Source organism: Pristiophorus japonicus, chromosome 7 (genome assembly GCF_044704955.1).
Source record: "Pristiophorus japonicus isolate sPriJap1 chromosome 7, sPriJap1.hap1, whole genome shotgun sequence".
NCBI classification, from domain to species: Eukaryota; Metazoa; Chordata; class Chondrichthyes; family Pristiophoridae; genus Pristiophorus; species Pristiophorus japonicus.
Genome location: NC_091983.1, coordinates 72532120 through 72549217, shown reverse-complemented (window position 1 = coordinate 72549217; position 17098 = coordinate 72532120). Strand labels below are relative to the sequence as shown.

Here is a 17098-nt window from a genome sequence, read left to right as displayed (position 1 = left end):
TTCAGGGTCAGCTTCTGTCTGGGTTATGCGTAGGGGCGTCATGAGCCAGGTGGCCAGGCCATACCCTTTGTCTCCCAGTAGCCAGCTCTGCTCTTCTGCTGAAACATGTCAGATATAATGCTGTCACAAAGTATGAACGCATCATGAGTGCTCCCAGGGTATCTTGCATCGACTGACATGATATGATGTATGTCGTCAGACACAAGCTGTACATTAATGGAGTGGAAGCCTTTTCTGCTCCTGTACATCTCGGAATCCTCCAAAGGTGCTCGCAAGGTGATATGGGTACAATCAATGCAGCCCTGTACCTTTGGGAAGCCAGCAATCCTGGAGAAGCCCACAGCCCTGTCATGGATTGCTTGGGCGGTCATGGGGAACTTTATGAAGTCATTCCTCCGTGCGTACAGTGCAGCTGTCACCTGGCGAATGCAGACATGTGTTGCATGTTGAGAGATGGCACACACATCCCCAGTTGTAGCATGAAATGAGCCGGAGGCATAGAATGAAAGTGCAGCTGTAACCTTCACTTCAACTGACAAAGCAGTCCTCCTGATGCTTCTAGGTTGCAGGTCTGCTTTGAACAACTCACAGATCTTAGTTATAACTTCTTTGCGGAAACGCAGCCTTCTGACACAGTCTGCATCACTCAGGTGCAGATATAGCCTGTCTCGCTATACCCGAGATGGGCAAGGCCTCCTGCCCAGCACCCTATGGGCTCTGATGTTCCTGATGCGATGACGTTGAATCAATTGTCTCCTATGTAGCACCATAATGCAGAAGGCTCGCACAAGGTATGGCATTGTCAGTATTGCCCCCATACTTAAATTTTACCTTTGAAAGAAGCTCAAAACAGCAGGAAAGCAGGCAGGACAGTTCACAGTTCTCTCTCCCCAAAGTCTGTATGGATAGACCACACCCAAGGTCTTGTGACTTCTCCTCTCTTTCCCCCCCCCCCCCCCCTTAACTAGTTGCAGTCTCGTGATTTCTCCTCTTCTCTCTCCCCCACCCCCTTCTCATTGCAGTCTTCAGAAGCCTTCCGATCGGCACCTCGCTCTCTCTCTCTCTCTCTCCTCCTTCCCCCCCACCCCGGGCTTGTTTTCCAGCCGAGCCCGTGTCCGGGAGCGGGGCTGATTCCGCCAGCCCTGCTTCAAGATATTCAGTGGTCTGGCAATTACTGCTCAGCAGGTTTATTTGTCACAGCATTCCACTGCACATAGCAATAGCCGAGGGGACTTAATGCACCTGAGGGACATAATCCACGGTTAGACTAGAAACAGCTGGCAATCAGTAGGAGCTCTGGGACATAGCCTTCCACTTGGCAACAATTTCAACAACTCATGAGTGACAGTTCATGCCGCACTACTGACTTGTGTTCAAACAAGATGATTTATGTGATATTTAAATATTGAATATTACTCGACAAGTAATGGAATAAGGGATTTATCTTCAAATAAGTATAAATAAGTCTGCCTGTTTGACGCCTTATCCGTAAATGAGTTAGCTGATCAAGGATAGAGATGGGTACTACAGTTGGCCACAATTTTACATTATAATTACATAGACTGCAAAAAAAAATTAAACGATGACTAAAGCCAAGAATCATACAAATACGTTAATTGCGTTAGGGCTGAGAAATCTCTAAAAACAGGCCATAGAAAAGTAGCCCTTACTGCAAAGTGCCAAACATTCCAGTCAGAGGATAGACACTGTTTTAACTGTTGTGTTCCATTCCACCACTGCCTCAAACTGATGACCTTGCAATTCTACTATTGTCTATATCTACTTGCTGTCCATTATTCCAGAACTGACAGCGTATACAAGACAACTAGCTTCAGCACTGTTGAGATTTAATGCCCTTTTCTAATTAGTTTAGCAGTGACCCGTGAAATTTGGTCTGTTCCCTTAACAATAGCACACATCAGCATCAGCAAAATATTCCTGCTGAGAGGCATGAACCTCAGAATTAATTACTTTTTTCTTGTTTGTTGTAAAAAAGAACCTTGAGCCCACTTTGCAAATAAACTAGAGGTTAGTCAAACAGTTACATGTTGAGAATGCATCTCACGCAACACGGAAATGTCCTGCTCAGACTATGAATATGAGAGATAAAGATTACTGACAAGTTTTTGGGAAATCTTTTTTTGTTAAGGAAGGGAGGAAAAGACAGAGAGCCTGTGTAATTTTGTCATGATATCATGTACAAGTGATGTAGTTACATTTTATCACAAATTCCCTTCCAGCAATTGAGCTAGTTCCTGCAAACCTTGGAGGATTAGTACGATGATGGAAGGCCCAAAAGGCAGGTGTTGTGGATATCTAATCCCGGGAGAATTTCCGACATGCTAGACAATTGTGCAGTGAGGTGACGGCATTGCGCAGTGGCTGCAGAAACTGTATGCTAAAGTTAATCAGTCTGTAGAGCCGAGTGGGCCTCATTCATAATGACATCGATCGATAGTTGTCAGATGACTACCTGATATTAATTTTCAAGTAGACTATCAAAATCTTATTCAAATGGCTATAGGATTAAAAGGAAGACTGCCTGGAGGGGAGAGGATTTAGTAAATATTAAGCGTGTTTTTCAGCTTGTTGCTGGTGACAATGTAAAATTGTGGCCAACTGTAGTACCCATCTCTATCCCTGATCAGCGAACTCATTTATGGATAAGGCCTCAAAATAAAACCGCTTCAAAATATTTATTAAAATATCACTGCCAAGTCATTTCTCCTCCCATGGGATTGAGGACATTTTTGACTGTATGTGAAGATTGACTGAATGAGGAAGAATGATTATTCTTTGTGGTATATTGACTCCTTTGGTAAAAAGTCTTAATATATATTCCAGATTTCTCCCTTCATACAGCAGATACGATGTCCAACATCCCCCCACATATACAGGACACCATTGTAACATTCTCAGATAGTTGCTGAAAAATGCTTGCGTGGCCTTCTTTTCAAAACTATTGAACCCTCAAATTCAGTTTCCATCCTGCCACAGTACTGAGATTGCAGCGGTCAAAATCACAAATTACACCCTGTGTGATTGTGGATCACTTCTTTCATCATCCTTGATCCCTCCGCTGTTTTTGACATAGTTGAGCAGTCCATCCTCCTTAGAGTCTGCCTCCATGGTCCTTATCTTATTTCCACTCATACCTGTTGCATCACAGACATTACATCTTCTTAAATGGCTTCTCCTCCTATGCCTGCTAGATCACCTCCTGCATACCACATGGCTCTATCCTTTGCTACAAGCTCCAATCAGCCATCAAGTTCTGGAGAAATGACATATCCCTTAGCGAAATCTCAGCCCATCCTCTGGCTCCCACCTGTACCTACATGGCTCTGGACTTGACTATCAAACTGTCCAGCTCTCATCTCAGGCCAAGTCCCACTCGCCCATCTCCTTGGTGACAGGCATTAACTTGAGTCGGAGAGGCGGGAGTCGGAGCAGCAGCGGCCTATAAAAGGCCCAGCAGTTCGGGGACCAGTGTGGTGAGTCGGGAGAGGCGGGAGTCGGAGCAGCAGCGGCCTATAAAAGGCCCAGCAGTTCGGGGACCAGCGTGGAGAGTCGGAGAGGCGGGAGTGCATTAGAGAGGCAGCGGCCTATAAAAGGCCCAGCAGTTCGGGGGTCAGTGAGGCGGGAATCGGAGCGGCAGTGGTCTATAAAAGGCCCAGCAGTTCGGGGATTCGTGAGGTGCGTCAGTGAGACCAGCCGGTGCAGCTGCAGCAGGGAGGCAAAAAAGAAGTAGAAATCGAAAGGTGATGCCACAGCCAAGGGGGTAAGTGATTGGCTGGAGATTGGCAAGTAGTTTTTCTTTTTATTTTCTTTATCAGTAAGAAACCTTGAGCATTATTGCTGCCAAATTAAGTTTATCTAAGGGTTAAGTCATGGCAGGAGAGCTCGGACACGTGTTATATGCTCCTCCTGAACTATGTGGGAAGTCAGGGACGCTTCCGGTGTCCCTGACGACTAAGTGTGCAGGAAGTGTATCCGCCTCCAGCTCCTGACGGACCGCATTGCGGCACTGGAGCTGCGGATAGATGAACTCTGGAGCATGCACGATGCTGTGAATGACGTGAATAGCACGTTTAGCGAGTTGGTCTTACCGCAGGAAAAGGGTACACAGTCAGATAGGGAATAGAAGACCAATAGGAAGAGTAGTGCAAGGAAGGTAGTGCAGGGGTCCCCTGCGGTCATCCCCCTGCAAAACAGATACAGTGCTTTGGGTACTGTTGAGGGGGATGACTTATCAGGGGAGAGCAGCAGCAGCCAAGTCCATAGCACCGTGGGTGGCTCTGCTGCACAGGAGGACAGGAAAAAGAGTGGGAGAGCGATAGTGATAGGGGATTCAATTCAATTGTAAGGGGAATAGATAGACGTTTCTGCGGCCGCAACCGAGACTCCAGGATGGTGTGTTGCCTGCCCTGGTGCAAGGATCAAGGATGTCTCGGAGCGGATGCAGGACATTCTAAAAAGGAAGGGTGAATAGCCAGTTGCCGTGGTACATATAGGTTCCAACAATATAGGTAAAAAACGGGATGAGGTCCTACGAGACGAATTTAGGGAGCTAGGAGTTAAATTAAAAAGTAGGACCTCAAAAGTAGTAATCTCAGGATTGCTACCAGTGCCACATGCTAGTCAGTAGGAATCGCAGGATAGCTCAGATGAATACGTGGCTTGAGCAGTGGTGCAGCAGGGAGGGATTCAAATTCCTGGGGCATTGGAACCAGTTCTGGGGGAAGTGGGACCAGTACAAACCGGACGGTCTGCACCTGGGCAGGACCGGAACCAATGTCCCAGGGGGAGCTTTTGCGAGTGCTCTTTGGGAGGAGTTAAACTAATATGGCAGGGGGATGGGAACCAATGCAGGGAGACAGAGGGAAATAAAATGGAAACAAAAGCAAAAGATAGAAAGGAGAATAGTAAATGTGGAAGGCTGGGAAAACGCAAGGCAAAAAACAAAAAAGGCCACTCTACGGCAAAATTCTAAAGGGTCAAAGCCAAGCCTTGTTATAAAGACAAGCCTGAAGGCTCTGTGCCTCAATGCGAGGAATATTCGGAATAAAGTGGACAAATTAACTGTGCAGATAGCAGTTAACGGATTTGATGTAATTGGCATCATGGAGACATGGCTCCAGGGTGATCAAGGCTGTGAACTCAACATCCAAGAGTATTCAGCATTTAGGAAGGATAGACAGAAAGGAAAAGAGGCGGGGTGGCGTTGCTGGTTAAAGAGGAAATTAATGCAATTGTAAGGAAAGACATTAGCTTGGATGATATGGAATCGATATGGGTGGAGCTACGGAATACCAAAAGGCAGAAAACGTTAGTGGGAGTTGTGTACAGGCCACCAAATAGTAGTAGAGAGGTTGGGGACAGAATCAAACAAGAAATAAGGGATGTGTGCAAGAAAAGGTACAGCAGTTATCATGGGTAACTTTAATCTACATATTGATTGGGCTAACCAAACTGGTAGCAATGCGGTGGAAGAGGATTTCCTGGAGTGTATTAGGGATGGTATTCTAGACTAATATATCGAGGAACCAACTAGAGAGCTGGCCATCCTAGACTGGGTGATGTGTAATGAGAAGGGACTAATTAGCAATCTTGTTGTGCGAGGCCCCTTGGGGAAGAGTGACCATAATATGGTAGAATTCTTAATTAAGATGGAGAGTGACAAAGTTAATTCAGAAACTAGGGTCCTGAAACTTAAGGAAAGGTAACTTTGATGGTATGAGGTGCGAATTGGCTAGATTAGACTGGCAAATGATACTTAAAGGGTTGACGGTGGATAAGCAATGGCAAACCTTTAAAGATCATATGGATGAACTTCAACAATTGTACATCCCTGGAGTAAAAAGAAAACGGGGAAGGTGGCTCAACCGTGGCTAACAAGGAAAATTAAGGATAGTGTTAAATCCAAGGAAGAGGCAGTGGTGCAGCAGGAAGGGATTCAAATTCCTGGGGCATTGGAACCGGTTCTGGGGGAGGTGGGACCAGTACAAACCGGACGGTCTGCACCTGGGCAGGACCGGAACCAATGTCCTAGGGGGAGTGTTTGCTAATGCTGTTGGGGAGGAGTTAAACTAATATGGCAGAGGGATGGGAACCAATGCAGGGAGACAGAGGGAAACAAAATGGAGACAGAAGTAAAAGACAGAAAGGAGATGAGTAAAAGTAAGGGCAGAGAAACCCAAGGCAAAAAACAAAAAGGGCCACTGTACAGCAAAATTCGAAAGGGTCAAAGTGTAATAAAAAGGCAAGCATGAAAGCTCGGTGCCTCAATGCAAGGAGTATTCGGAACCCAGGAGAGGGCTCCGAGGTAGTTAGAGTGGATGAGAGCTCAGATTAACAGGACCCCAAGAAAGAATGCAAAAGGCAGGAGGCAACAGAGCAGAGTAGCACTGGGGTAAGTGGAAACCACAAGGTGATAGGAAGGGACAATATGTATGAATATAAAGGGGCTGCAGGAGGGGTCAAAACTAAAAATCATGGTTTAAAAACTAGTATTAAAACACTCTACCTAAATGCACGCAGCATTTGAAATAAAGTAAATGAGTTTACGGCACAAATCATTACAAATGGGTATGATTTTGTGGTCATTACAGAAACGTGGTTCCAGGGTGGCCAAGACTGGGAATTAAACATAGAGGGGTATCTGACAATTCAGAAAGATAGACAAGAAGGGAAAAGAGGTGGGGTAGCTCTGTTAATAAAGGATGATATCAGGGCAGTTGTGAGAGATGATATTGGCTTTAATGAACAAAATGTTGAATCATTGTGGGTGGAGATTAGAGTTAGTAAGGGGAAAAAGTCACTGGTGGGCGTAGTTTATAGGCCCCCAAATAATAACTTCACGGTGGGGCGGGCAATAATCAAGGGAATAATGGAGGCATGTGAAAAAGGAAAGGCAGTAATCATGGGGGATTTTAACCTACATATCGATTGGTCAAATCAAATCGCACGGGGTAGCCTCGAGGAGGAATTCATAGAATGCATACGGGATTGTTTCTTAGAACAGTATGTTACAGAACCTACAAGGGAGCAAGCTCCTTTGGTCCTGTGTAATGAGACAGGAATAATAAACGATCTCCCAGTAAAAGATCCTCTCAGAATGAGTGATCACTGCATGGTTGAATTTGTAATACAGATTGAGGGTGAGGAAGTAGTGTCTCACAACGAGCTTAATATGCTTAAACAAAGGGGACTACAGTGGGATGAGGGCAGAGTTGGCTAAAGTCGACTTTAAACACAGACTAAATGGTGGCACAATTGAGGAACAGTGGAGGACTTTTAAGGAGCTCTTTCATCGTGCTCAACAAAAATATATTCCAGTGAAAAAGAAGGGCAGTAAGAGAAGGGATAACCAGCCGTGGATAACCAAGGAAATAAAGGAGAGTATCAAATTAAAAACCAATGCGTATAAGGTGGCCAAGGTTAGTGGGAAACTAGAAAATTGGGAAAATTTTAAACGACAGCAAAGAATGACTAAGAAAGCAATAAAGAAAGGAAAGATAGATTACGAAAGTAAACTTGCGCAAAACATAAAAACAGATAGTAAAAGCTTTTACAGATATATAAAACGGAAAAGAGTGACTAAAGTAAATGTTGGCCCCTTAGAAGATGAGAAGAGGGATTTAATAATGGGAAATGTGGAAATTGCTGAGACCTTAAACAATTATTTTGCTTCGGTCTTCACAGTGGAAGACACAAAAACCATCCCAAAAATTGCTGGTCTCTGGAATGTGGGAAGGGAGGACCTTAAGATAATCACTGTCACTAGGGGGGCAGTGCTGGACAGGCTAATGGGACTCAAGGTAGACAAGTCCCCTTGTCCTGATGAAATGCATCCCAGGGTATTAAAAGAGATGGCGGAAGTTATAGCAGATGCATTCATTATAATCTACCAAAATTCTCTGGACTCTGGGGAGGTACCAGCGGATTGGAAAGCAGCTAATGTAACGCCTCTGTTTAAAAAAGGGGGCAGTCAAAAGGCAGGTAACTATAGGCCGGTTAGTGTAGTGGGGAAAATGCTTAAAGCTATCATTAAGGAAGAAATAGCGGGACATCTAGATAGGAATAGTGCAATCAAGCAGACGCAACATGGATTCATGAAGGGGAAATCATGTTTAACTAATTTACTGGAATTCTTTGAGGATATAATGAGCATGGTGGATAGAGGTGTACCGATGGATGTGGTGTATTTAGATTTCCAAAAGGCATTCGATAAGGTGCCACACAAAAGGTTACTGCAGAAGATAAAGGTACGCGGAGTCAGAGGAAATGTATTAGCATGGATAGAGAATTGGCTGGCTAATAAAAAGCAGAGAGTCGGGATAAATGGGTCCTTTTCGGGTTGGAAATTGGTGGTTAGTGATGTGCCACAGAAATCGGTGCTGGGTCCACAACTGTTTACAATATACATAGATGACCTGGAAGAAGGGACAGAGCGTAGTGTAACAAAATTTGCAGATGACACAAAGATTAGTGGGAAAGCGGGTTGTGTAGAGGACACAGAGAGGCTGCAAAGAGATTTAGATAGGTTAAGCGAATGGGCTAAGGTTTGGCAGATGGAATACAATGTCGGAAAATGTGAGGTCATCCACCTTGGAAAAAAAAACAGTAAAAGGGAATATTATTTGAATGGGGAGAAATTACAACATGCTGCGGTGCAGAGGGACCTGGGGGGTCCTTGTGCATGAAACTCTTTTTGGATCCTTGTGCATGAATCCAAAAAAGTTAGTTTGCAGGTGCAGCAGGTAATCAGGAAGGCGAATGGAATGTTGGCCTTCATTGGAGAGGGATGGAGTACAAAAGCAGGGAGGTCCTGCTGCAACTGTACAGGGTATTGGTGAGGCCGCACCTGGAGTACTGCGTGCAGTTTTGGTCACCTTACTTAAGGAAGGATATATTAGCTTTGGAGGGGGTACAGAGACGATTCACTAGGCTGATTCCGGAGATGAGGGGTTGTCCTTATGATGATAGATTGAGTAGACTGGGTCTTTACTCGTTGGAGTTCAGAAGGATGAGGGGTGATCTTATAGAAACATTTAAAATAATGAAAGGGATAGACAAGATAGAAGCAGAGAGAGGTTGTTTCCACTGGTCGGGGAGACTAGAACTAGGGGGCACAGCCTCAAAATACGGGGGAGCCAATTCAAAACCGAGGTGAGAAGGAATTTCTTCTCCCAGAGGGTTGTGAATCTGTGGAATTCTCTGCCCACGTAAGCAGTTGAGGCTAGCTCATTGAATGTATTCAAATCACAGATAGATAGATTTTTAACCAATAAGGGAATTAAGGGTTATGGGGAGCGGGAGCGTAAGTGGAACTGAGTCCACGGCCAGATCAGCCATGATCTTGTTGAATGGCGGAGCAGGCTCAAGGAGCTAGATGGCCTACTCCTGTTCCTAATTCTTATGTTCTTATGTTCTTATACAAATTAGCCAGAAAAAGCAGCAAACGGAGGACTGGGAGAAATTTAGAATTCAGCAGAGGAGGACAAAGGGTTTAATTAAGAGGGGGAAAACAGAGTACGAGAGGAAGCTTGCTGGGAACATAAAAACCGACTGCAAAAGCGTCGATAGATATGTGAAGAGAAAAAGATTAGTGAAGACAAACGTAGGACCCTTGCAGTCGGATTCGGGTAAATTAATAATGGGGAACAAAGAAATGGCAGATCAATTGAACAAATACTTCGGTTCTGTCTTCACAAAGGAAGGCACAAATAACCTTCCGGGTGTACTAGGGGACCGAGGGGCTAGTGAGAAGGAGGAACTGAAGGATATCCTTATTAGGTGGGAGATTGTGTTTGGGAAATTGATGGGATTGAAGGCCGATATATATCCTTATTAGGTGGGAGATTGTGTTCGGGAAATTGATGGGATTGAAGGCCCATAAATCCGTAGGGCCTGATAGTCTATATCACAGAGTACTTAAGGAAGTGGCCCTAGAAATAGTGGATGAATTGGTGATCATTTTCCAACAGTCTATTGACTCTGGATCAGTTCCTATGGACTGGAGGGTTGCTAATGTAACTCCATTTTTTTAAAAAAGGAGGGAGAGAGAAAACAGATAATTATAGACCGGTTAGCCTGACATCAGTAGTGGGGAAAATGTTGGAATCAATCATTAAGGATGAAACAGCAGCGCATTTGGAAAGCAGTGATAGGATTGGTCCAAGTCAGCATGGATTTATGAAAGGGAAATCATGCTTGACAAATCTTCTGGAATTTTTTGAGGATGTAACTAGTAGAGTGGATTAGGGAGAACCAGTGGATGTGGTGTATTTGGACTTTCAAAAGGCTTTTGACAAGGTCCCACACAAGAGATTGGTGTGCAAAATCAAAGCACATGATATTAGGGGTAATGTACTGACATGGATAGAGAACTGGTTGGCAGACAGGAAGCAGAGAGTCGGGATAAACGGGTCCTTTTCAGAATGGCAGGCAGTGACTAGTGTGGTGACGCAGGGCTCAGTGCTGGGACCCCAACTATTTACAATATATATTAATGATTTAGATGATGGAATTGAGTGTAATATCTCCAAGTTTGCAGATGAGACTAAACTGGGTGGCGGTGTGAGCTGTGAGGAGGACGCTAAGAGGCTGCAGGGTGACTTGGACAGGTTAGGCGAGTAGGCAAATACATGGCACTTGCAGTATAATGTGGATAAATGTGAGGTTATCCACTTTGGGGGCAAAAATACGAAGGCAGAATATTATCTGAATGGTGGCAGATTAGGGAAAGGGGAGGTGCAGCGAGACCTGGGTGTCATGGTTTTTCAGTCATTGAAAGTTCGCATGCATGTACAGCAGGCGGTGAAGGCGGCAAATGGTATGTTGACTTTCATAGCAAGGGGATTTGAGTATAGGAGCAGGGAAGTCTTACTGCAGTTGTTTCGGGACTTGGTGAGGCCCCACCTGTAATATTGTGTTCAGTTTTGGTCTCCTAATCTGAGGAAGGATGTTCTTGCTATTGAGAGAGTGCAGTGAAGGTTCACCAGACTGACATATGAGGAGAGACTGGATCAACTGGGCCTTTATACACTGGAGTTTAGAAGGATGAGAGGGGATCTCATAGAAACATATAAGATTCTGACGGGACTGGACAGGTTAGATGCGGGAAGAATGTTCCCGATGTTAGGGAAGTCCAGAACCAGAGGACACAGTCTTAGGATAAGGGGCAGGCCATTTAGGACTGAGATGAGGAAAAACTTCGTCACTCAAGAGAGTTGTTAACCTGTGGAATTCCCTGCCGCAGAGAGTTGTTGATGCCAGTTCATTGGATATATTCAAGAGGAAGTTAGATATGGCCCTTATGGCTAAAGGGATCAAGGGGTATGGAGAGAAAGCAGGAAAGGGGTATTGAAGGAATGATCAGCCAAGATCTCACTGAATGGTGGTGCAGGCTCGAAGGGCCGAATGGCCTACTCCTGCACCTATTTTCTGTGTTTCTAAGTTTCTAACTTCTGGTTTCCCAACACCTCCAATTTAAAATGCTCATCCTTGTGTTTAAATCCTTTCCTGGTCTCGCCCCCTCCCTATCTCTGTAACCTCCTCCAGCTTTATAACCCCACAAACTCTCCATTCCTCTGACTAGCTTCTTGTGGATACCCTCTCCCTTTGCCCTATCATTGGTGGCCATGCCGTCATACATCTAGGCCCAATCATGTGGGATACCCGCTCTAAACCCATCCACCTATTTCTTGCTCCTTTAAGACTCTCCTTAATACATAGAGACATAGAAAATAGGTGCAGGAGTAGGCCATTCGGCCCTTCGAGCCTGCACCACCATTCAATACGATCATGGCTGATCCTTCACCTCAGTACCCCTTTCCTGCTTTCTTTCCATACCCCTTGATCCATTTAGCCGTAATGGCAATATCCAACTCCCTCTTGAATATATCTAACTAACTGGCATCAACAACTCTCTGTGGAAGAGAATTCCACAGGTCAACAACTCTCTCAGTGAAGAAGTTTCTCCTCATCTCGGTTCTAAATGGCTTAACCCTTATCCTTAGACTGTGACACCTGGTTCTGGACTCCCCCAATATTGGGAACATTCTTCCTGCATCCAATCTGTCCAGTCCCGTCAGAATTTTTATAGGATTCTATGAGATCCCCTCTCATTCTTCTAAACTCCAGTGAATACACGCCCAGTCGATCCAGTCTCTCCTCATATGTCAATCCCGCCATCCCGGGAATCAGTCTGGTGAACCTTCGTTGCACTCCCTCAATAGCAAGAACGTCCTTCCTCAGATTAGGAGACCAAAACTGAACACAATATTCCAGGTGAGGCCTCACCAAGGCCCTGAACAACTGCATTAAGACCTCCCTGTTTCTATACTCAAATCCCCTAGCTATGAAGGCCAACATGCCATTTGCCTTCTTCACCGCCTGCTGCACCTGCATGCCAACCTTCAATGATTGATGTACCATGACACCCAGGTTTCATTGCATCTTCCCTTTTCCTAATCTGCCGCCATTCAGATAATATTCTGCCTTCATGTTTTTGCCACCAAAGTGGATAACCTCACATTTATCCACATTATACTGCATCTGCCATGCATTTACCCATTTACCTAACCTGTGTCCAAGTCACCCTGCAGCCTATTAGCATCCTCCTCACAGCTCACACCGCCACCCAGCTTAGTGTCATCAGCAAACTTGGAGATATTACTCTCAATTCCTTCATCTAAATCATTGATGTATATTGTAAATAGCTGGGGTCCCAGCACTGAGCCCTGCGGCACCACACTAGTCACTGCCTGCCATTCTGAAAAGGACCCGTTTATCCCGACTCTCTGCTTCCTGTCTGCCAACCAGTTCTCTATCCATGTCAATACATTACCCCCAATACCATGTGCTTTAATTTTGCACACCAATCTCTTATGTGGGACCTTGTCAAAAGCCTTTTGAAAGTCCAAATACATCACATCCACTGGTTCCCCCTTGTCCACTCTACTAGTTACATCCTCAAAAAATTCTAGAAGATTTGTCAAGCATGATTTCCCTTTCATAAATCCATACTGACTTGGACCGATCCTGTCACTGCTTTCCAAATGCGCTGCTATTTCATCTTTAATAATTGATTCCAACATTTTCCCCACCACCGATGTCAGGCTAACCGGTCTATAATTACCCGTTTTCTCTCTCCCTCCTTTCTTACAAAGTGGTGTTACATTAGCTATCCTCCAGTCCATAGGAACTGATCCAGAGTTGATAGACTGTTGGAAAATGATCACCAATGCATCCACTATTTCTTGGGCCGCTTCCTTAAGTACTCTGGGATGGAGACTATCACGCCCTGAGGATTTATAGGCCTTCAATCCCATCAATTTCCCTAACACAATTTCCTGACTAATAAGGATTTCCTTCAGTTCCTCCTTCTCGTTAGACCCTCGGTCCTCAAGTATTTCCGGAACATTATTTAAATCTTCCTTCATGAAGACAGAACCAAAGTATTTGTTCAATAGGCCTGCCATTTCTTTGTTCCCCATTATAAATTCACCTGATTCTGACTGCAAGAGACCTACGTTTATCTTCACTAATCATTTTCTCTTCCCAATCTATAGAAGCTTTTGCAGTCAGTTTTTATGTTCCCAGCAAGCTTCCTCGCATACTCTATTTTCCCCCTAATTAAACTCTTTGTCATCCTCTGCTGAATTCTAAATTTCTCCCAGTCCTCAGGTTTGCTACTTTTTCTGGCCAATTTATATGCCTCTCCCTTGGATTTAACACTATCCCTAATTTGCCTGTTCACCACAGTTGTGCCACCTTCTCCGTTTTATTTTTACTCCAGACAGGGATGTACAATTGTTGAAGTTCATCCATGTGATCTTTAAATGTTTGCCATTGCCTATCCACCATCAACCCTTTAAGCATCATTCGCCAGTCCATTCTAGCCAATTCACGTCTCATACCATCAAAGTTACCTTTCCTTAAGTTCAGGACCCTAGTCTCTGAATTAACTGTATCACTCTCCATCCTAATAAAGAATTCTACGATATTATGGTCACACTTCCCCAAGGGGCCTCGCACAACAAGATTGCTAATTAGTCCTTTCTCGTTGCACATCACGCAGTCTAGGATGGCCAGCCTTCTTGTTAGTTCCTCGACATAGGAAATCCTCCTCCAGGAAATCCTCCTCCACCATACTCCTACCGGTTTGGTTAGCCCAATCTATATGTAGATTAAAGTCGTCCATGATAATTAATATACACCTCTTTGGCCAAGCTTTTAGTCATCCTTCCTAATAGCTCCTTCTTTGGCTTAGCATTCTTTTTTGTCTGGTAACGCCTTGGGACATTTTTTTATATGCAACATAAATGCAAGTTGTTATACTATCATCACTCCTGTTCTTGTCCAGTAATTTGATTTAAACAGGTTCCTCCTCACATTCAAATCTCTCCGTGACCTCACCTCATGTTAATCCGTGTGATCTTCTCTAAGCATATGCATTCCATATTGCTTCAACAGTGGCTTACTGCTCACACCCCTTGCCCTCTTACTTAAGAACATAAAAACTAGGAGCCTGCTCCGCCATTCAATAAGATCATGCCTGAACTTCGACATCAACTCCATTTTCCTGCCCTATCTCCATATCCCTTGACTCCCTTAGTGCCTCAGTCGTAAATTAATAAGGGAACAATTTTAAACCCCAAGGATGGGAGGGTTGGGAGTGGGTGGGAAACTATAAATATTAAAGCTCTCAAATTGACACAAAGTCGCCTCCAACATGCAACAAATCTGCTTTCAGGTGGCGGGTTGGTGACTGAAATTTTTTAAAGAGGCTGCATGCCTCCATTTTAAACAAGATTTTAATTTTTAACACGCGAAGCGAATCCTGACAAATAAAAGGAGGCGAGAAGGGCCGGATCCACGAGGTAAGTGTCTTTACAGCACTGCATGTAAGCAGGGAGGAGCAGGATTGTTTCCTCCAGGCCCAACAAGCTTACTTCCCCTGCGATCTGACTCCCGCAATCAGCCAACCATCCCCTGTCCAGTGGCATCCGACCCCCCTCTCGTGATCCCAGACTTAGCTGTCATCTGGCTGGCTGTTGGGCGGGAAACCTGTTGAAAGAATGTAAAAGACGTCCTGCAGTTAATTTCTGCAGGACATCTGGGAAAACTATAGTTTCAGTTTTCTCGTCGAAAAATCCTCTCCTCAGCTCTCATCCCTGCCCTGGGTAAATATAGGGGCCTAGGAGTTTGGCTCAGTTAGTGTGCTTCTGAGTGATAAGATTCTGACAAGATCAGTTGCAATAGGGAACAATAGCTGCAAAGTTTATAGCGGTGGCGATCTGGACCACTGTCACTGAAAGGGAAGGAGCAGAGTCTGGCCTGGGCTTTAGCTGCCAAACTCCAATCGGATTGGGAAGAGCAAACAGATATCAAAGGGAGGGGGAGAAAGCAAGGGGAGGGCAAAGGTGGGAGCAGAATTCAAGGAAAGAGGTGCATTTCATAGCAAAGGGGAGGGGGTGTGGCTGGAGAGGGGAGGGAATGGCGAAAGGGGGAAATGGAAGAGGGAGTGGATGGGTTGCAGTGCCCTTGTGGACTGTGGTGGTGGAAAGTTGAATGTGAAAATAGAAAAACTTGCATTTATATAGCGCCTTTTACGAACACCTGACATCTTAAAACACTTTACAACCAATGAAGTACTGTTTGAAATGTAGTCACTGTTGTAATATAGGAAATGCGGCAGCCAATTTGCGCACAGCAAGCTCTCACAAACAGCAATATGATAATGACCAGAAAATCTGTTTTACTGATGTTGATCGAGGGATAAATATTTGATAGGAGACTGGGGATAACTCTTCGAAATAGTGCCATAGGATCTTTTACATTCACCTGGGAGGGTAGACGGGACCGTAGTTTAACGTCTCATTCGAAAGGCGGCACCTCAGACAGTGCAGCACTCCCTCAGTTTGTGCTCAAGCCTCTGGAGTGGAGCTTGAAACTACAACCTTCTGTCTCAGAGGTGATGGTGCTGACACTTATGTGGGAGAGGGATTGTTGAAAAGGGCTAAAAGTTTACTTGGTGATCCCGTGCCACAACTAATTGGTTAATGGTTACATTTTTTACCTCCTTCATTCAAAGTGTAATGAAATGTTTTCCTACATTTAAGGATGACTATAAAAATACAACTTTTTACATTCAATATATCAATGCTTTTGTATTAAAATGTTATTTTGCATCTGTTTCAATGTATAAGTATGATGTAAGTCAATAGACCATTATTATTTCATTTAGCTATCGCACTCACAAACATAGGCCTGCTGTGTTACACTCATTGAATTTACCTTCTCCGGATGCAAAAGTCAAGTCAACGGTGACTCGTGTATATATAAATTTCTAAGTACAAATCAGGAAATTGTGGCTATGCGATCTCATCAACATTCATCAATTTTGTCAAGATCAGCCATGAAATCCTCCCTCATAAGAAGGGAAGACCATAAAGCATTATCCTAAAACAATCTTTCTATACAGCTCATTTCACAATCCACCTTCTTTGTTTTGTATTTTTCTTTTTTATATGACAGCCCAGCTACAAAATCTGGCAAACTCCTTGCAAATGTTGGCATGCAAGATGGACCATTAATCAGTGCTGGTACTTGAATTCATTAGTGCTGAGATGTCTAGATTAACTGAACAAAACTCCTCAGGCTGAACACTCTACGCTTTCTTGTGTTGTATTTCCGAGCAATATTTCTAGTCTACAGTTAAGAAACATGAATCTGATATTGTTCAGACATCATTTACTAGTAAAGGGTTTTGCTTATTCAGAATTCTTACCTGTGTTCCACAGCAGCAACTACAAATCCCTGTGAAGCCACTTCAATGCATATAGCTGAATACAGAGTCCTACAAAGAGAACAAATTCTGCTTAGATTATTTGGAGATTAAATTTGAAGAATTTATCATCTCAGTAACTAGATTATTCATTTCCCTCTGAACCGCCATCTACAATAATCATGCCCTAGCACTGGGACCAACTGGTAGATTAGCAATTGGACTTCAGCAGAAGTAGCATTGGGAAGCCGGTTTTGTACTAATATTTAACAGCAAACACTGGCACATGGACGAGGAATCTAA

The 17098-nt window shown here is 44.2% G+C and overlaps 1 protein-coding gene across 5 annotated transcripts in view; it reads right to left on the bottom strand.

The window, feature by feature from the left end:
• Positions 1-17098, bottom strand: part of pla2g7 (phospholipase A2, group VII (platelet-activating factor acetylhydrolase, plasma)) — a 242266-nt gene that overhangs the window by 80601 nt on the left and 144567 nt on the right. For all 5 annotated transcript variants that reach the window (XM_070885052.1, XM_070885053.1, XM_070885055.1 and 2 more), the window contains one exon: positions 16799-16867. In XM_070885052.1, the coding sequence (XP_070741153.1) occupies positions 16799-16867 (69 nt within the window). The remainder of the gene's footprint in view (positions 1-16798; positions 16868-17098) is intronic.